The sequence below is a fragment of the Vanacampus margaritifer genome, chromosome 1 (genome assembly GCF_051991255.1).
Source record: "Vanacampus margaritifer isolate UIUO_Vmar chromosome 1, RoL_Vmar_1.0, whole genome shotgun sequence".
In the NCBI taxonomy this organism is placed as follows: Eukaryota; Metazoa; Chordata; class Actinopteri; order Syngnathiformes; family Syngnathidae; genus Vanacampus; species Vanacampus margaritifer.
Window position 1 is genome coordinate 27774860 of NC_135432.1, and position 20696 is coordinate 27795555.

The 20696-nt window shown below is 38.4% G+C and overlaps 3 protein-coding genes across 3 annotated transcripts; 2 read left to right on the top strand and 1 right to left on the bottom strand.

Annotated features, from left to right (window-relative positions):
- The first annotated feature begins 208 nt into the window (after positions 1–208).
- On the top strand, positions 209–6339 carry LOC144035187 (L-rhamnose-binding lectin SML-like). Its single transcript, XM_077544699.1, has 9 exons — positions 209–327; positions 2629–2661; positions 2741–2809; positions 3020–3155; positions 4862–4971; positions 5052–5096; positions 5261–5393; positions 5759–5862; positions 6277–6339. The coding sequence occupies exons 1-9, from the start codon at positions 294–296 to the stop codon at positions 6306–6308; spliced, it is 696 nt and encodes a 231-aa protein (XP_077400825.1). The 5' UTR covers positions 209–293; the 3' UTR covers positions 6309–6339.
- A 5792-nt stretch (positions 6340–12131) lies between these two features.
- LOC144035194 (L-rhamnose-binding lectin SML-like) lies at positions 12132–15047 on the bottom strand. Its single transcript, XM_077544712.1, has 9 exons — positions 14915–15047; positions 14574–14606; positions 14417–14482; positions 14072–14207; positions 13882–13991; positions 13767–13811; positions 12626–12761; positions 12455–12558; positions 12132–12264 (listed from the first exon to the last, which is right to left on the bottom strand). The coding sequence occupies exons 1-9, from the start codon at positions 14946–14948 to the stop codon at positions 12260–12262; spliced, it is 669 nt and encodes a 222-aa protein (XP_077400838.1). The 5' UTR covers positions 14949–15047; the 3' UTR covers positions 12132–12259.
- A 1239-nt stretch (positions 15048–16286) lies between these two features.
- Positions 16287–20232, top strand: LOC144035182 (L-rhamnose-binding lectin SML-like). The gene is made up of 9 exons (XM_077544686.1): positions 16287–16421; positions 16928–16960; positions 17040–17108; positions 17620–17755; positions 18539–18648; positions 18722–18766; positions 18873–19005; positions 19263–19366; positions 20091–20232. The coding sequence occupies exons 1-9, from the start codon at positions 16349–16351 to the stop codon at positions 20129–20131; spliced, it is 744 nt and encodes a 247-aa protein (XP_077400812.1). The 5' UTR covers positions 16287–16348; the 3' UTR covers positions 20132–20232.
- The last annotated feature ends 464 nt before the right edge of the window (positions 20233–20696 follow it).

Sequence of the window (20696 nt, forward strand, 5' to 3'; positions counted from 1 at the left end):
AAGACGTTCCGCAACCGTGTACATTTCAGAGGTATGCAATGTGTAATCAGAGGCTCATCTCTTCTAATCTCGCAATGTAACCTATTGTTCAACCTTCTTTTCCTGAATGCGGTGTATTTAAGTTTCGTTTCCGTTATTTATGGTGGCAGTTTGATGTGGAAAAAAAATAGTGAGGAAAGGTTAGTGGGAGTGGCTTTTGCCAAATCAACTTGGGTGATAGCCTTGCAGTCATTATAAATACTAGTGATCTGCCTTTGATCATCATTAGTGCTACAGACCGGATCGTCTGAAACATGCCCTCCTTCTTCAGACTCAGCTCAGCACTGTGTAAGTATTCACTTTTGAAATACATTTGTTGGTAAAAGTCAAAATAGTGAGTGGATAAGTTAGATTGTTGATTGCTTGCTCTGTCAATAGTATGTCTGTCTGTCTCGATCCAAAACAAATTTTGTAACTTTAAAATGGGTTGCAAAAAGTGGTATTAGAGCTTTTCCATAAAAATTCAGTGCAACAACCTGATCAACTATGCGAAGGACATGTGTTGCAATGTATGAGGATAAGCGCTTTGGATAAGAGTTGGATGGATGGATAGAAAATGGTGTCCCACCATATACTAAGTGCTTTTCTGACCCTCCTGCCAGCCCCATTGAATAAAACCGCACATTTTAGAATGGCCCCTTTTTGTGTGCAATTATCAATACTATATAATCAGCATCTTGATATGCCACACCAGTGAAGTGGATGTATTAACTCGGCAAAGAAGAAGTGCTCACTAATGCAGATTTAGACCTTCTTTTTTTTTTTACAGTATTTAAAAAAAAAAAAGTCCTTAGTGTACATAGAAAAAGTCTAACCCTAACCCTTAGGCCTTTGAGTTCAGCTCATTAAAAATGTGAGCAAAAACAAAAGTGTTGTGCTCATATATTTCATTATAAATAAAACAATAAGAGAAACAAACTGTAAACTAGAAGAAAAATATGTCTTCTCGGTTATTTTATGCACCAAAGAAACAAACGGAATTAGGTAATGCAGAAAGTGAAAAAGAAGAAATCAACTTCATGCTCAGTTGTTCACGGGCACAGGCGCAATGTGCATGTGTCTCGCTAGCGATACATGATAAACCTACTGTATTCTTGCCCAACAGAAATATAGGGCTAAACTAGCTCTTTCACTGCCAGACGTTTTCAGAAACGGGTTGTCCCCACTGCCAGCCGATTTAAGCATTTAGAGTGATCTTTCAAGGTCCACAGAAAATGTTGTGTTTGGACTATGGAAACACACATACTACCAAATGAAAGATTGGACTCTCAGCTTTCATCAGAAAAAAAAAAAAGTTTGTTTCTACCTTATTCCGTTCTTCAGTAATCAACAATAGAAAATGGTTACTTTCACCGAAATTCTCTCTTTTGAAACAAAAAACGGAGAAAAAGAGCTTTTTGTGAAACGATGTTATTTCATGCACTCTAGTGAATTCTACACTTCTTTTTGTCCATGAATGATGCCACAAACACCTAAATAGTGCTTTACTTCTGTAAAACGCTTTCACCAACAATGAAAAAGTGTTTTTTGATTGCAAAATGCGTTTATTTCCATTCAACAGTGTAACAATTTGACAAAACAATTTCGCAAACTATTTACTAATGTGTGCAACTGTGGTACTATTTACAATTATGTGGATGTTTCAAATAGACTTTTTCTATTTGTAACGCTCTCCTGCGTACAGGGAGACGCCAGGACTCGCACACAGTTTACTTTCACTTTCACATTGGTCCGTTTTGCGTGCAAACGTTACACTTTCTTGACGGCCTTTTTTTCCGGGGAATAAAAAGCAAGTAGCAGACTGTACACACTTCCTCCGATGAATATGCATTGGACTCGGGGCACTCTCCGTCGTCCGATCGAACGTCCGCCTGTGCGTGCTCGGTTGCGCTCCGCGTTACGACACCGTAATAGCCGCCGCGTCAGCGGTTCCAATTTCGCCGTCAAGCTCGGATTCACCTTCATCATCATCGAGGATAATCACCGTCGTCATCAATGCACTATTTTAGCGTTGGTCGATGCCTTTCGTCTTGTAAGTGTAGAGCTGCTTGCAAACGCTCGCCATTGCCCGTTCCCTCCTCCATCTAGCTCCATCTAACGTCTTCTACTGCCGCGTCAATGCTTTCCAACCACGGAGTCACCCTCATCTTCATCATCTATGATGATCATCGTCAACAATGTGCTTTTTCAGCGATGCTTTTGGTCTTTGAAAAAAACGTCTCGGGTGTGAGCTCCTCGCGACCGGCCGCCATTTTTCCTTTGTCTTCCATTCTCATCTCCTGCTCGACGCTCTAGCTCCGCCTCTACTGACGCCCACCCGATCTTGTCAAAAGAGAGTCATCGCTGCCCTCTAGGGGCCAAAAATAGTCATTAGGCACAACAGACAGACTTGAAACTTTCATCAGACATGCGGAAGGGTTTCCTCTACCCGTTTCAAAAAAAAAAAAAAAAAATCATTGGATGACGTCTTTTGACGTCATTGGCAGTGAAGCGTAGGTTTTTACTTGACGTCTTTAAACGTCAGTGGCAGTGAAAGAGTTAAAAATAATTTTTCCACCTACTGTATCTAAACTGATGTTTGTTTTCCAGTGCTGACCGCATCAGGTTTTTTCCTCACAGCAGGTGACTTTCAAAGTTCATGCCCAACATATACAGTATAAGTATTTCCGTCTTTTTTATACATCTGTTCTTGTATCCGCAGTTGTTTATTCTGCAGAGCAAGTAACCACCTGTGATTCAGACGCTTCATTTGACCACCGTCTTAACTGTGGTAAAACTACAGCCTTTGTCTTAAATAGTGCCTTTCAACACTATGACCTACACTGACTGAAATGGCATAAAGTTGCTGTACCTCTCAAAGGCAACTTTCAGAGATTTGTACGATATAGACATCATTTCCAAAGGGGGTTGATCACTTTGAGTTTCCAGTACAGGACAGGACAGTTCCAGGATGATTGCTGTCTCTCTTGTCATATGACAGAATATGGAGTCATCAGCGTGCAGCAGGCTTTATACGGTCGTTCAAGCTCACTGATTTGCAGTGAGGGCAGACCTCCCCAGCAGCTGGCTAACACGCAGTGCGCTCGGCGAGACACCGTAGACGACCTCAGGAAAAGGTATGCTTTACCTGACATCAAGTTGTCATTTTAGGTTATTTTTTGTAAAAACATATTTATTTAATGTACCCTGTTGGCTCTTGTAGGGTGAGTGACTGAGACAGAAACATCTTTGCTAAGATATTTGGTTATCAAATATGGCTCACAGTTCGATTCAGGGTTCCAATTTCTCCTCAGCCCTGTGAAGTTTGCGTGTTCTCCCCGCGCTTGTATGTATGCTTACGTTTGGGTACTTGATGACAACTACTACCAATAGCCATCAGGTGCTCAGTTTAGAAAAAGGAGAGGAGAGGAGAAACAGAAAAGGTAGGCCGATTGCTATGAGTGCATTATGAGAGTGACAGTTGGCTATCAGCTATTTATTAGCCTCTTGCTAATATGTTGCTCAGCCACAAAACTCGACTGGATTTCATTTGGTATTTAGTTTGGCTGAACTAGCAACTATTAAAATTGAGGCATCATGTGATGGAACTAATTTCACCCATAGGAAACGTAGTTGAGTGTGTCGTGTGTTTGCAACAACACAGACATCTGCCTGATGTGGATTTACTTGCCAAATGAAATAACTTCTAACATACTTTGACATGACATTTTGTAAGCTACATGTGATATAGATGTTTAAATCATTTCTAGTGTGTTATTATTAATCTTATTATAAAACGTAGTTGAGGTCTACTATGTGACAGGAGTATCTCTCTGGGCTTGTCATCAATCAAAACAGGTGTACAACATATTTCGTATGATGATGTCATTGATGATTTTGAGACAAAGAAGGTTAGAAAAGTCAAGTTTTAGATTGCACTTCACACTTTTTAATGTTAATGCCAGTTCTAAACTGGGTGAACAACCCACGTTTATAATTAGTTAACTGCAGGAATATACAGTATATATTGTTTTATGTTCCATAGAGTTACCTTATTATTATTTTTATTGTTGTTGTTGTAAGAAAAAAGTTCCGGCGCATGTTGTGTGCATACGTATGATGCCCCCTTCACATTTCTGACTGCTCCCTCAGGTAAGCCTGTTTAGAACCGGCCCTGTTGTCCAAAATAATTTTAAATAGAACACATAATAGATTTCACTCAGATATAAAAAAAAATTATGCTATTAATAGTAGTATTATTGTTGTGTTTTTTATGTTTGATTATTTATAATGTACTGTACGCTGATGTTTTACTGTTTATTTGTTTAAAATTCTCTATAAATTCATTTATGCTCTTACAACATGGAATCATCCTTTTCCACTTGCCCAAGTAGGTACAGTAGATGTGCTGCAATAGCGCTTGCTTTAAAATATATATATATATATATTCTAAATGATTAAAATGTACATTTTCACAGCAGGTGGTATGGTGGCCGACTGTTTAGCACGTCTGCCTGACAATGCAAAAATTAAATTTCCTCCGGTCTCCTCCCACATTACAAAGAAATGAGTGGCAGGTTAATTGAACACTCCAAATTGTCAATAAGTGTAGTTGTGTGTGTGGATGGTTCTTTGTCTTTGTGTACCCTGCGATTTGCTGGCAACCAGTTCAGGGTGTAACCCCGCCTACTGCCCAAAGACAGCTGGATAGGCTCCAGCACCCTTGACACCCTTGTGAGAAATAAGTGGTTAAGTAGATGGATGGATTATTAAAGGCAAACTTTCGTGTGACTGCCTTTGTGTTTCTTCTGCTGATTCCTGCTTTTATTATTATGTTTTCCAGATGCAACGGCAAAAAATCATGTGAAGTGATCACAGGGGATTTCCGCAATCCTGATCCCTGTGTTGGCACCTTTAAATATCTGCAGACCAATTTCACCTGCTTGCCTGCAAGTATGTCTCGTATGAAATTATGTGTGACATATAAAATGTGTAGCATTTTCTATATAATGTTTTTAATTTACATTCAACAGTTACCGTGGTGGCTTGTGAGGGATCTTTGGTACCTTTGTTTTGTGGTGAGATGAATCTTTTTTCATGATGAATTCCTGTATAACAAGCATCATTGCATAGATTATATTTTATTGTGTGTTTATTATTAATGCTCCTGAATACTTATTTGGATTTTGACTACCCACATTACCATCATCAATCAACCTTCTTTCTCTCATCTTGATGCCAGATGAAGGACAAGTAATTTTCGTCTTGGGTGCTGACTATGGACGCCGCGACCGGACCACGTGCTCGTTCAAAAGGCCTCCGGGCCAGATACAAAATGTGGAATGCCTGCATCCAACTGAACTTGTCGTCACCAGGTACGATGGCACACTTTGAAAGAAATCACAGCCTGATCTAATGAGAATTTCGTGAGGTTTTATAACGGGTAGAAAACAGACATTATTTAAGCATTTAAGTTTTGATCGTGGATGGCAAAATGAAGCATGGGGTTAGCATAACTGGTGTGGGTTTTCTTTGGGCCTCCTGCAGAAGTGGAGTTGAACTTTCCTGCCCTATCAAACATGTCTGCCTGACACTCTCAGTTTGCTTTTACAAGCTTATACATTTTTAAATAGTGATATTAAGGTCCAGACTCCGTAATATTACAATTTTGAAATTATTCAATTACGTAATCAAAACAGTAGTTAGCACAGTAATAAGCCTATTTCTTCCACATCCATAGTTGCAATGGGAAAAACAACTGTACGATCAAAGCCAGCAATGGCGTGTTTGGAGACCCCTGTCGAGGCACCTACAAGTACTTGGAGGTTGCTTACATGTGCCAATGTAAGTAATCAGCACTATATCTACCACCTCCAACTATTTTTTATTTTTTCCATAAAGGAGAAATGCTTTATTTAATTTTTTTCTTTTTGACAATTTGATTCAACATTATTCAATTATAATAGCAAATCATATTAATTGTGTCGTGCGGGACTTTTTCTAGTTATAATATCATGTTGTACGCAAGTGGCCATTTATGGAAGATTTGTACATTTTGCAAATGTACTGAAGAAGTGTGATTGTACATAATTGACATACTAATTTTCACTGGCGATGTTTCTTAAAACGGAATTTTAAAATTTTGTTTATGCATTAAGTCATCCCACAAAGAAACACAGCAAAAAAAACAAAAAAATATTTCTTTGAACATAGCTTGCTTACATTAATAACTGGGTAACTATTTTTTGCTTTTTGCAGATCCTGAGAGCTCAGCCAACACTCACATGTAGTTTGACTTAGTAAACAAAGTGGATTACTATGTTATTGAGTCCATTTCTTTCTGTATTTGCAATACGTTGCTCATTTAAATGACATATATTCTTAATTGTAAGTGCAGATTCAATCAGTGCCAGTTGAAAAACATCACTGTATACATGTATTAAACACACACACATACACACAGGCGCGCGCGCACGCATGCACACACACGCAATCTCTTGAAATGATGACTCAATAAAGATATTTGGAAGCAAGACACAATTAAATTGATTGAAAACAGTGCTTCCCAACCAAGCCAAGCACCCCAGACAAGTTTGGACAACCCTTTTCTCTTCAGCACTGCAACTGTTAAAAAAATAAAGAAGAAAAAAATACACTGTTGCTCTTTAAATTATATTTTCCTCTCCTCTTTTAATCTATTTTAACCTATTTTAATATTTTCACTTAATCACAGGGCTGGGAGGGTTATTTTTATAATGTATTACGATACAGTTGCTAGTTACCTGTTTAAAAAAATGTAGTTCGTGCGTAATCCAAGTCTTTTAATATTAAAGTAATGTAACTTGAATACTTTTATAGTTACTTATGTATATCCTATAATAAATGTCAAAAAAATCAAACAAGCAAAAAAAATCAAAACAATATATATATTTTTTTATATTTGTCTGGTCTTTTCTGTCTTATGGATTTTTAATATACATTATTTTGGAATGCCAGAGGAAGCAATGCAAAACCAAAAGCAAACATGCTAACCACTTGTATACCATGCTGCAGAGAGGGAAATTAGTTTTCCGAGCCTCAATTTTTTGGGGGAAACCTTTCAACTCGACCAGTGAAAAAACAAACAAGTGAAAAGCAAAAAGGAGCTTCAACTCTCTCATACACACGTTTTGATACAAAGATACTTGACATCAACCCCAAAATATTTTTTGTGTGTATTTTTTTTGTTTCCCGGTGACAAATTCAGCAAAAGATATTGGTAATATGGCATTGAAATAGTAAAGCTGAGGTTGATTCGTGAAGGGAAGTATAGTGAAGTTTACTTACAAGTTGCGGCAATGGAGCTAACACACTAAGTTCATCACCCCCCCAAAAAAAAAAGTTTTGTAGCTTTGCACAAATAATCAGGCCTAGCGATGAGCTAGCAACAACTTAATGACAATTTGTAACAATTATTGTCGGCCTTACCTAACCACGCCAAGGCAACACGCTACCATAGTTTCATGTTGCCTTCACGGCCCCTCCAGACTATCAGAAACCATAGAACCCCTGAACCTCCTACAAGGGTTGCTACAGTACTTAGCCGTAGTTTTAAATCTCAACAATTCTACTTCATAACAAAAAGAAGCTGTACTCAAGTATTAGAAGCTATATGGGCTTCTGTTGACGGGTCAATGTGCTATTCCAGCGATAGAGCATTCAGGGACGCTACCACTCAACTCTGGCGGGATGCTAGCGTTTGCCTGCAGGCTTTGACTAAAGAACAAGTCTTAAAATATTTTTGTCATAAGCTCATCGTGTTTCTGTCTGTACTTCTCTTTTTGCGCGCCACTTAAGTTTGCTAAACATGATGAATCGACGATGGCACTTGAAGGAACCTGTGTTTTAAAATCACCAGTTTTTTCCTCTACTGTAGGCTCCATGTGTGTTCGTTTTTGTGAAAGAACCACCATTACAACGACAAATTAAAAGCACATCAATTTATTTCCGGAAAGAGGAGTCTATACATTTCAGAGCTCTGGGTCAATATCTATCTAGTCTCTACCAAAGATTATGCAAATTGACAAAGGTTATTTATTCCTGGAGTCGGACCTCTCCTCCTCGTTGCCGTTGAGTTACAGAAGGTGGGTGAATTCCAGTTGATGATGTCAGACGCTTCCTCTGTTCGCTTGCCAGCCACTTATGCACAAATGTTTCATTTTTAACAATTAGGCTTTGAACTTTTCCACATGAAGCTCAACAGCCTGACCTTACCCTTGATACTTGTCTGCCTGTCCTTTTTAATCCTCTCACAAGAATCTTCCCATAATAATTCTATGCACTCATCTTTATTTGAATAAAACATAAGTCAAGCCACTAGCATGATATCATTTTGTTTAGCAATCTAAGATTAAGCAGCATATCCGTATCCCTATACACTGAAGAGGGTCCTCTGCCCAGATTTAGTCATAACTGTTTTAATTTCCTTATTTCCTCAGTAGAGCTTTGTTCTGCGGATGTATCTTTGTGAGTGTTATCGCAATTTCTGCCAGGTGCAGTCATGACTAAAAAACCTCATCTATTCCTCAAATGGGCTTTTGTTTTGTGAATAGTGTCCTTGAATGTATCGCTGTACGTCCGGTGAACTGTTTACTGGAAACTGTGTGGTACCGCCCTTCAAGATAGTATAAGAATATTGTACGTCCTCTGTAATCTTGGCACTTGTGAGAAGCTGCAGCCATTGTCTGTAACTCACTTGTGCCCGGAATATTCTGTAGAAATAAAAGCTTCGAAGGAACTGTTCATCGATCTCCAGCCTGTATCCAGATAATCAACATTCTCACTACCCGAGAGAAAACGAACACGTGGAGGAAAAGATCTCCTCCACAACAACACTTATCATCCACTAGCCATCCCAACTCACACACGTCATCGAGAGTCATTGTAAATGACAGGTGCCAAGCTCAGGTGATTGGACAAATGATCATTATTTTATTCCCCCACTCCCCCAACACCCCCAATTGATCCCTGCTCGATTTACCTCCCTTTACTTTGAAGTACGTAAATCGTATCATTCAAGCGACGTCGTCCTCCACGTCATATTCCAAGGACTAAAAGATTTTAACTGCACGTGTGTATATTCCAACAATTATTGGAAGACTGTCTCGTATATTCACAATTATGAAGGTAAGTAAGCACGGTTTACAAGTGTTTACAAAGCGTATGCTGTTCCTTATTTATAATCGAATTTAAAAAAAAAAATTCATGTAACGCAATGTCTGGAATTCTAGTTTCAAACAAGGACTTGGCAGTTATTATTTGATCTGAGTGTTTCACGTAGATGTGAAGAAAAAAAATTCCCATAATCTGAGCAAAAAAGAAAGTCGACTACTTTGATTACAAGTTCCTGACAGTTAAAGTTTCTCAGGAAGAGGTTACTCAAATTAAGTTTGTCTGAGACATATACTGTACTTGCATATATTCACCCATTCAATCACCATTATGCTAAGATGGGTCTCACAACTCAATTTTGTTCAGTGTTTGGAGTTCTCAGCATTTATGGCTCCTTTTCTACTTCTTGACCTAGTCTTGAATGACTGTAAAGTAAGGCGAATCGATCAAAGTAGACAAACGTAAATGTTTCAAATATATGCGGTCAAGAAGACAGGAGTACACAATTTGATAGTAACAGATCGTACTAAGGGATTCCCGCCTTGTTCTCAAGAGCTACCAGTGTCAGTGTGTAGCTGGCACAACTCTGGAAGTCGACTCATGTGGGCAGCACATCTGTATCAAAGGATGGACCTCACCCTCGTTTCTCCAATTCACAGCTGCACTGAGACGGAGCAGCGGTGGCATAAGCCAAGCATGGTAACTGTCCTGTTTAAGTGTTTACCTATAGATTTATGTTGACCTTCTTAATTCAATATTTGTCTTCTATCACATCATCTTACTCTTCCGCATTTGTAAACAGCAGAAGCTCAGTAGACTAATGGTTTAATTGTGATGGAACCAGCGGACTGACTTGTTTGCACGATTCAGTTGAACTCTTGTTAATTGTTAACCAGTGTCCCTACGCATTTCAGATGTCAAAATGCCATACCTTTTCTAGATCCTAAATTCCAGAGTTCTCTGTGGGGGGAAAAAGAAGACATTTGAGTAAATATATGTGTCTCACTCTTTGGGAAAATTTATATTTAGCCATAGCAAGGTATGCCAAAAATCTTACAAGATTTGCTCTATTTACGTCAGCATAAATGCTCAACACCGTGTTAGAATTATTACAGATCTGTTAAATGTATTAAATCAAAGTCCATTCTTCTCCACGTTTGGGTAGGAACCCAGATTTGTGTCATTTTGAGTCAGATTGTCATTTTTTTCCTTCTTTTAAATACTGAAGCAACCTGTATAGAGGGACCCTCCACTCTCAATGTCCAGGCTTCTCAAGACCATGCACCGGACAGCAGATATGCAGAGGGGGCTTTGCCTGGAGCCTGCTGCCGGGTCATGGATGTCAACTATCAATTGGCCTTGTGTATTATCCAAAAGAACAACCAGTATTTGGCCTTGTTGAATTTAAGTACCAAATGTTCAAAGTTATGTGGACTGTCCATAAATCATAAGCAGTGAAGACACACATTGTCCGTGCAAGACCAATCCTTACTTTTGGCACAGTCAGGGCCAGATGCTAATTTCTGGAAGCCAGTGGTGTGAGACTTTGTGGCGTGCACAGGCACACGCACGTTTATACAGTGATGCGATTCAGTATCTCGTGATGACAAAATAAAGTCATTAAGGAGAAAGTGGACCTCAAAACTTTCTTGTGCAAAGAAAACGCATCGTAAGAAGTGAAAAAAAAAAAAGTCATTTTAAAATAAAATGACATTTCAAAATGGCGAGGTAAAAACAAAAAACTAAAAACGAATTTTACAGTAGCCTGACAAATGGACAGCAGTGCTTATTGGCTGTGACTTATGTCTTCAGTTTTTTCCATTTGCATAGCTGTAGATCTGATGTGTTATTTGCATAACGCGCCCGTTGCAACAGTACTTGGAAAGAACGATAATACTTTGTTTCCCTGAAGTCACGCCTCCTCTGTGACATATACCGCATTGCAATATTTATTTTTACACAAGATGGAGCTGTTGGTTTAAAGAAAGGCTCGTAAAAATGATGGAACTTGATTAAATTTCAAATGCAAAAAAAATGTCACGAGTGACGCTTCATTTTTCCCATCACTATTTCCAAGATAATCTATACTGGTATTCATGTCTCTGGGTGTGACATCAAGGGTGTGTACAGTAAATCTCAAAATCAGACAGGGGAGTTCTGTATAGATTGTGAACGTTTTCTTTAAAATACAGTGCATTTCTTGTGTGCGTTTAAAACACGTCTGTATTGTGTGTAAGAACATTTTAAAAATCCACAAATCAAGTAATAAGTCAGCAGAATTCAAAGTACTTAAGTGCATGATACTGCTGCACAACAGTTTTAAAGCTAGGATCGTCTTGCTTTCCTTCCCTTGTTTGTCAAGTTATACTAAAGTGGATAGAATTCCCTATTGAATAGTATTCCGCTCAGCACTACAAGCCACCTGCTTTTGTGATACTTAAAATGGATGGCTAGACCAAGAGTTCCATAAATGGTCGTTTTAGTTTGAATTTTAAACCCAGTTGCACCGTGTAAACATAACCTAAAAAAGGAGCGCACTTGTTACATGGATTAACATTTTGGGGCAAGTGAAAAGTCACTGCAGGGCCATTGCCTTGGAGTACTATCTACCAGCACCTTTTTGGCTGCAGTACGTCGCCAACCTTCCCACCAGCATTTACACCCTTAAAGTGCACATTTAAATTGTGAAACAGACATTTACTATAATTTTAATAAATTTAATTATTTGCCAATTACAACCTTGCCCCAAAGGTCAATGGCAAAGGCTCTAAAATTAAAGTCGGGTGTTGAGAATTTTGATTTTAAAAATAGATGCAACACTGAAAAAGTGAATACCTTCCATTACACTGTACCAATTTTTGGTGACCCAACTAACCATGCATAACTTCTGTAATTAAATTTTATTATAGGGTGCATGTCTTCAAGCTAGCAAAGGCTAATAAACATCAACCCCACCAAAGCCATAAATTGAAGAAACATTTTAATACAAGTACAGCGTTAAACTGGAACAGCGCATTACAAATACACATTTTTACAATGGCTCCATAACATGGCAGTACTCTGGTTTGTTCGAGCATTGTAGGGATGGGCCTCAATCTGCAAAGAGCACAATCAATTAATTCCAGCTTCGGTCCAAGGAATGTTACGCATGCATCTCCAAATTGTTCACACTACCCTGCTGAAAGTTTGCATACACGCAAGTACAGTACAATTTTTCAAAGGGTAACCAATCTCGACTGCAACCCATACAAGTATTCATGTGCGAAATAGTCGACAGACTACTTACATTTACACGAGTAAGAAATCTCCAAGTACTTGTAGGTGCCACGACATGGGTCTCCAAACAAGGAGTTGCTGGCTGAGATTGAACAGCTGCGTTTTCCATTGCAACTAAAAAAAAAAATTATTATTTTTTTAAATTAATATATATTAACAGAAAAGAAAACTGCTACTGTACCTTTTGGCAGCATAGTCAGTAGCTCGGTGCAGACACTCAATATTATTTATCCCATTAGGCTCCCTTCTGTACACACATGTGGTCTGGTCACTGCGTCCGTAGTATGCACCCATGATTGAAATGAAACGTCCCGAATCTGTAGTGTGGATGAGGGAAGATTGGTGATAGAAATGTAGAGTTAACACCTGAATAATTAAGGGCATTGATTTCACAGCCATTCAAACCTCAATATGGAACTCCCCCCCCCCAAAATATAACTTTACAGTAAGCTTTTTATTTGACCATTTATGACAGAAATTCCTTTCCTATTGGTAGGTTAACACCTTAGCTGTTCACAATTGGTACTCCTGCAAGCCTCTGGCCAATAGTTTTCTGACTGGAATTGGGTTAGAATTTTCCCGCGCCCTGTATGCGGATGTGATGTAATGTGCGTGGTGTGTATGTGACGAACGGTATCAGCAGCGATTCAAAATGGAATATTGTACATTCAGTAGCTTTGACAGAAGGTGTCCAGTGAACAAAAAAATAAATGCCCCTTTGTACTGTAGTTGAAGTTTGTGCACTACAATGGCCAATTGTTAAACTAACTGACTGGTACATGCGTTTCCAGAGGGCACTGCTCTTGTCACAGAAACATTTGACGAGAACAGGCTAAACTGACACCTATGTGGAAGCCATGTTGGCAGCAGTTACTTTTGTGGCAAAATGAGGCAGCCTTGATACGGGGGAAGGGGGGGGGGGGTCAATAGTCCAGTCAGACATTACCATGGTGTATCCTTTTCTAATGTCTATAGCCATTTTTTTTTTTTTTTTAAGTGAGCTCTCATCTCAAAGTTCCATTTGTTACAGAATCGTTTTGTCAAGCCCTTATCTATGGCATTGATTAAATACGAGGAAGCACAAGTGCTGCTTGTAAATGTTCAACTTAAACTTTTTTTTTTTTTTAACTCAATTATCCTGGATATAGTTATTTTCTAGTTTAGAAAAACTGCTACATAACAGATTTATGTTTCAAGTAATAATGCAAACAGTTGATTTAAGAGGCCTCAGCCCTGTAAGTTGAATATTTAACAGTTTACAAATGTGAACCTAACAGGAATTTAATTAATTCACACACACACAAAAAAAAGTTACGTCTTACCGCAATACAAGTGTGCCACAGACCCCTCGCATGCCACCACAGTAACTGTTGGAGTAAATAAAAAAAATAATTAACCAAGTATTTCTACATTCTTTACAGCGCACTGGAGACATACGTGCAGGCAAGCAGGTGAAGTTGGTCTGCAAATATTTCAAGGTGTTAACACAGGGATCCGGAGTCCGGAAATCAGCCAAACTTAATTCACATGATTTCTTGCCATTGCATCTGCAGACAAGGAGCAAAGCCCACGTCACGTCCTCAATTACCACGGGAGAGAAGTTTGACAATTCAAGCCCAATGTATACCTTGCCTCGAGGTCCCCCTTAGTGTTTTGCCGAGCACACTGCGTGTTCGAGAGTTCCTGTTGAGGTCTGCCCGCGGCGCAGACCAGTGAGCTCGAGCGACCATACAAAGCCTGCAGCACTTTGAGTACTCCATGATCTGACACACACAAAGAGGGACAGCAGTCAAAATTGGACTTTTAGTTACAATCAAAATAATTCAACTCCCACTGAAAGTCATGTCTTGTGGGGGCAGTTCAGGTTGACAACTGTTCATCGTAACAAAGACATGCTTCTCTTTAGGAAGTCAAACTACTTTATCAATTAAATCAGTGAGGGTTTTGTTAAAGGCACAGGCTTAAGTCTTACCACAGGATAAGCGATGGACTTGCCACTGGTTTGAATCACAGCTGGTCACTTGCTCTGCAGACTCGACTGCAAAAAGCAATAGGAATGTTCTGTATGAACAAGTTTGTAAGGAACAAGGAATTAAAACAGCATTTTGGACATGAACTTTGATTGTCACCTGCTGTGAAGAGCAAACATGTTGCCATCAGCACTGGAAAACAAATACAATGGCTATTAACATTTTGGACAGTGGATTATTTTATTCAGCTTTTTTTCCTATGGTGCAAGGTGGTTTGTCATTAATGACTGACAAGACACCCACAAGTGCAATGAGTGGAACGGTAGAAGTGAAAACAATACCATGTCATTAGGATGACACCGTTTTGAGAATAAAGTTAAATCTTGCTCATACAACAATAAATTTACCTCTTTACAACTACAGCAAGCAACAGCCGTATATGACTGATTTACTGAAACGGACAATTAATTTAGAGCAGATATAGCTCAGTTAATACTCACAAATTGCTAGCGCAATTCCAAAGGAGGAAGACATGTTTCACAGGATTCACTCCGTAGCACTTGCAGGATGCTCAGAGGAAGATCACTCGTATTTATCGCGACTCCAAACTGTCCACTCAAGCAGCTAATCAAAAGCCACGCCCCCAAACGCTCCAGCTTTGCAGCATGTCTGCAGCAGTCTGTTAATTGACTACACCCCCCACTCCCTAACTGTAAAGCAAGTTAGTTTGATCAGCACACTTTTTATGGGTTATTTTAACTGTCATAAAGGCCGATATTTTGCTGTGTTTGGCAAAAAACTGTCAAGGTCAGGTACTGTGCCAGTAAAACATATTTAAAAAATAAATCAGAATAATTTAAAATAATAAATAGAAAATGACTTTTGATTTGAATGCTAATCTAATGTTACCATTATACTCAAGTATAATAATATTACTTAAAGTAATAGGGCTGCAACTCCAGGTATTTTTGCCAGGAGGAGATCTATTAAAAAAAAGTTTTTTTTTTAAAAAAAATAAACAATTCTTTGCACAACATAGCCTATTTAATATAAAGAAGCCTGCTGGTGATGGGGCCCTATTAAGTACATTCTCAAAATTCAAGGTGTCCTTGCAGGGTATGATGTGCTTATCTACATCAAACTTAACTATAATTAACAACAAAAATCAAATACAAATGTTTAAATTAATTTATTACCGTTAATTATAAATCAGCCAAACAGATAGGTAAATTTACTTATTCATTCTGGGATAGTAATGAAATAATTGATAATTAAATATTCATCTTAAAAATTGCCCTTATAGTGTGTATCAGGTAAGAAATGTGTGTACTAACATGTTAAAAAATGTATTGAATTGTTTTGAGTGTAAAAGTATGGATGGGTCAAACACTTTTAACTTTACTTCTTAACTAGTTTAATTTATGCTGAGTTACACAACATATCACATTTGAAAGGCTACAAACAGGCTTTCACGCACACACAAAAATTACAAATGGGCACTTTGGGCATCATATGCACGTCCCTGTTGTATACTGTGTCATCTTCCTAAAATATTGTCCTAGTCATTTTCTCAGGAAACATGAAACACTGACCAAAATATTGGTTATTATATTTCATAATAATTTCCTTTCAGAGGCTGTGCATGTAACTAATGATGCAGCCGATTTTAGCAAAAAAATAAATACATAAATCTTTGGATTTTTTTTTAGGTTTGCTTGTTTTTGTTTTGTTTTGTTTGTTTTTTGTCAAAATTGAGTTAGGTAGTGGTACTGGTACCACCCCTGGTGGTATACGTTGTAAAACAAATGTAGCCAATAACAGACTTTGTTCATTCAAAAAGGCAGAAACAATTAGAGGGTGTGGCTAATGATTACCAGATTGGGTGGAAGCCTTACAATCATTATAAAAAAAAACAAAAAACGTGTGGTCCCCTTATGAACGTTGTTAGTGTTACAAACTGGATTTTGCGAAACATGTCCTCCTGCCTAAGACTTTGTTCCGCAATGTGTGAGTATCCACTTTTGAGACTAGTCTGTTGAAAACCATGTGTTGATTTTAAAAAATCCCTATGGATGAGTTAGGTTGATGCTTTTGCTGCCTTTTATTTGGCAATAGATCAATTACAGGGTGTAACTTTCTCTTCACAAATTAGGCCACACACTAATTGACATGGCATTGTAATCACTTGCCCGCAAAGCACTTGTCTCACTAGACAACTGCCAACACTCGCAGTTGGCAACTTGCTGCCAATGGCAATGAATGAGTTTAATGATAAACACTTCTTTGAGTGAAACACATGAACATAATGAAATAATCTAGTGAAAAAAATATCCTATGTAAAATGACAAATGTCTGAAGAGTTCCCCCCCCCTCCCAGCAACATTGATAAACAGCCACACACACAGTTTATGTGTCTTGACAGTTGAACACTGCCTTATCAGAAATAAGTCTAGAGTAAAAATAATCCATTCAAAAATATCCATGGCCACTCTGACAATCTGTTTATTTTCCAGTGCTGACAGCAACGTGTTTCCTTCTCACAGCAGGTGACTATCAAATTGAATGTCCAACATATAAAGTTGCGTACATTTCCTTGATTCTAAAAAATTTCATTTGTTTCTGCAGTTGTTGATTCTTTAGAGCAAGTGACCACCTGTGATTGGTTTCCTTTGAACATCCATCGACTTGCCTGTGGTAAAACTTCAGTATAGTGCATTTTAATTTTAGACCCTCCCAAAGAGAATCTTGTTTTATTATTATTATTATTATTTTTAATATGACTACACTCTAAAAAGAGAATTGTTGAACCAATTTAGAATTACAAATTTGTTGACCAACTAAAAAAAAAATGCTTCAATTTGTAACAATTAATCCAAAGTGAATATATTAAGTTTAATTAATTGAGTTCATTGAACTTAATAAATTCACTTTGCATTATATGAGATTAATTTAATTCAAATGAATATATTGAGTTTAACAAATTTATAATCACACTTAATATATTCACTTTGGATTAACTTAATTCAATTGTTACAAATTGAAGCATTTTTTTGTTGTGTTAAATTTGTAATCTTAAATTGGTTGAACAATTCTCTTTTTAGAATGTAGTGTAGTTCCGTTTTCAGTTCAGTTTGCAATGGGTGCTGATGTCGTTTGGATGCAACTCTAGTACGGTTTCACAATGATTGCCGTCTCTCCCTCACAGATCACGGAGTGATCAAAGTGGAGAAGGCTTTGTATGGTCGCTCAAGCCCACTAGTCTGTGCTGAGGGCGCACCTCAACATGAGCTAGCTGACGTACACTGCACTCGGAAAGGCACTGTCGAAACCCTTCAGTCAAGGTAGGCCGATACATTGAGCTTATTTGGAGTGTTGGAGTCCCAGATGTGCTGGTACAATTACTGCATTTTACTAGATGCAAATTGGCAGTGACAATTGAATCGGTTACAGTGGGAAATTGTGGAACTTGCTGTAAGGGAGACTGTGGTTGAATTGTGTTCATTGTCAATTAGAGTGAATAACTATCTCTCAAAATGTGCAAAATCTGCAGTTGTTTGCTGTTGACCAGTCCAGGGTGTACCTTGCCTCTTTCCCAAGTCATCTTGGGAACACTAAGGAACTTTCAGTATACGTTGATTATGGCGCCGCCATATGGACGAAGTCTGTAACGTTATGCCTGAAGGAAGAAGTGCATTGCGTCATTTTTCAGCTCAAGACATTCAAATTGACTTCCATCTTTGTAACGAATGGGTAAAGGGGAATTGACGTATGCCATATCAGTCAGCACATTTGTAGTTTCTTGTGTGTGACGGTGTTCCTACCATCCTCCTCAAAGTTGTTTGGGGCCAGTAAAAATGATACAAACCTCCTCAGGCCATGGCAAAGGTACCATTCGATGAGCTTTAAGTCGCCGTTTATCAGAAGTTATGAAAAGTTGAAAAGTCCCTTAGTGCTACTTTAAAACATGACTGAAGCTCTACACATTGTAGAATAGAACGATGGTGTCAAATCTCTCATGTGCTATAATGGCTTAAAAAAATTTAGCATGTAAGATGAGGTTTGTGCTTCTCGTAACGATGACTTTTAAAGGAGTGCTGACTGTTCTGAATGTCATTTGTCTACAGTTGTGATGGCAAGTCGGTGTGTGAAGTGATCATCAATGATTTCCGCACCCCTGATCCCTGTGTCGACACCTTCAAATATTTGCAGACCAATTACACCTGCTTGCACGCAAGTATGTCACTTGCGCGCGCCATAAAGACCACACATGATTACATACGAGACATTTATTTTAATTGACTCAACAGTTACTTGTGTGGCGTGTCAAGAATCAGAGGCACATTTGTATTGTGGTGAGCTTGAACTTTTTATTGATGAATTCCTGATATGAGCATTCAAAGGTTTTCTGGATATTTTGCCTCATCGCATTTCAATTACAATCTTTCGTCTTGATGCCAGATCAAGAACGTGTCATTTTCGTCTACGGCGCTGACTTTGGACGGCGTGACCGGACGACATGCTCAAAAAGGAGGAGTCTGCAGGAGACAGAAAATACCCATTGTGTGCATCCAACTGACATCGTCGGCAAGAGGTATTGGTCGCACATTTGGAAAGAAATTGCTTGTTTTCATGACAAATATTGGGGTTTGGTAGTTTGCTGAAAAGGACATTTTAAGCAGTTTACGTCTGCTGGGATGTCTGTTTGGGCCAAGTGCGTACAGTTGGCAACTAGATCAAGGAAAAGGAACTTTACTTTGTAGCAGTAGCCACTTTCTAAACACAATATACAGTTTTGAAGTTAACATTGTATTACTGTTGGCTCAACAATGAGTATCCATTCCTTCATAGGTGCAATGGGAAAAACAGCTGTTTGATTGTTGCCAGTATGGACTTGTTTGGAGACCCCTGTGAAGGCACCTACAAGTACTTGGAAGTTTCTTACACATGTCTCTGTAAGTAGTATATGTTGTGGAGAAAGCTAATTTCTGTTAAAGAAAAATGCTTTAATTTACAGCCATCCATTATCTGGACTGCTTATGGTTGCTTTTAAAATCAATTTGTCAATCCCCCAATTTTCTTTACAATGTTGTATGTGTCTCCACTAGTCTAAATGCAGTATTGTGATTATTACTTGTACATTTGGATTATGACTAAAGTGGCAAAATCGACCTATTTTTTATTCATCTCGGACTCAGGGGTGGCCATTTTGTTACTTGCAGTTGACTGAAAAATGAAGAGTTGCTTGAGGGGTCAGGAAACTACCAATCCCGGCTCACCTGATTCCTGAAGCTGAGACCTGAGCAACTGTGATGTCATTTTGTCGCCAAAAGGCAAAATGGCCGCCCCCTGAGATTGATAAAAATGGGTGGAGTTTGTTGCTTTAAATTGTATTAAACACGCCATTAATCCAACTACTGTTGCGACTGCATAGAAAATGTAAATTCCACTGTTAAAGCATCCTTGCAATTTTTTTAGGGAACTTATTCAATGCAACTATTACAGAAGGCAATTTTTGTGTGTGTGTGTGTTTTATGTTGAAAGCTTGTACATTTTACAATGACGGGTTGATTATAGTGCAATTATTCTGAAAGAGGATTTTTCTCTATGCACAAATCATTCAATCGAAATGTTAGAACCCATACCTTGCTTAAATTAATTCTTTCCTGCTTTTTACAGATCCTGGGGAGGATCCCTATAATACTTGGTATACTGAGTGATGTTACTGCCATCTGACTTGTGCAATTATATGCGCAAATCAAAATGTCACTGTTTAAATGGGAGGTTTTTTTTTTGACTCAATAAAGCTGCTTGTATGTAAGGTTTGCATACTTGATTCATTACCCAAAAACACACCACCTCTTCTAAATTGCATCAGACTTTCCCATCCTGGTCCTTTGTGACCCATGAAAATTTGTGCATGATACAGATCCAAGTCTTGCATGTTTAGCTGCAAAGTACTCGCGGGACTTTTTTGGTGCTTGTATCAAATTAGCCGTTTGCCGTCTTCTCCATGAAGTTCAGAATTAAGCTAGGCATCCTTATCAACTGAGCTTTGGAGTTTCAGATGCTTAAGTGGAATCAGTCTGTGGTAGTCGGTTGACTGTACATTTGAAATGCACACACTTGTCAATGTAAGATTAAGATTGCATGTCAGCCTCAATCAAGCAAGAAGTTCTCTATAGGCACATTGGGCAAGGTTGCAAAAATTAAGATTTGAACGTCCCAATGATCTTTGACCTGTAAATGGTGGGGGAAGAAACCAAGACTAGTACGTTAAAATTA

What these genes read in the sequence shown, in the direction of transcription:
- LOC144035194 (XM_077544712.1), bottom strand. Translation starts at nt 14,948, where the DNA reads ATGTCTTCCTCCTTTGGAATTGCGCTAGCAATTT. An exon ending in AGTCCATCGCTTATCCTGTG is followed by an intron (nt 14,208 to 14,416) that starts GTAAGACTTAAG and finishes TGTGTGTGTCAG; the next exon opens with ATCATGGAGTACTCAAAGTG. An exon ending in TGTGGCACACTTGTATTGCG is followed by an intron (nt 12,762 to 13,766) that starts GTAAGACGTAAC and finishes TCCACACTACAG; the next exon opens with ATTCGGGACGTTTCATTTCA.
- LOC144035182 (XM_077544686.1), top strand. Translation starts at nt 16,349, where the DNA reads ATGAACGTTGTTAGTGTTACAAACTGGATTTTGCGAAACATGTCCTCC. An exon ending in GTCGAAACCCTTCAGTCAAG is followed by an intron (nt 17,756 to 18,538) that starts GTAGGCCGATAC and finishes ATTTGTCTACAG; the next exon opens with TTGTGATGGCAAGTCGGTGT. An exon ending in AGAGGCACATTTGTATTGTG is followed by an intron (nt 18,767 to 18,872) that starts GTGAGCTTGAAC and finishes TCTTGATGCCAG; the next exon opens with ATCAAGAACGTGTCATTTTC.
- LOC144035187 (XM_077544699.1), top strand. Translation starts at nt 294, where the DNA reads ATGCCCTCCTTCTTCAGACTCAGCTCAGCACTGT. An exon ending in CAGACTCAGCTCAGCACTGT is followed by an intron (nt 328 to 2,628) that starts GTAAGTATTCAC and finishes TTTGTTTTCCAG; the next exon opens with TGCTGACCGCATCAGGTTTT. An exon ending in GTAGACGACCTCAGGAAAAG is followed by an intron (nt 3,156 to 4,861) that starts GTATGCTTTACC and finishes TATGTTTTCCAG; the next exon opens with ATGCAACGGCAAAAAATCAT.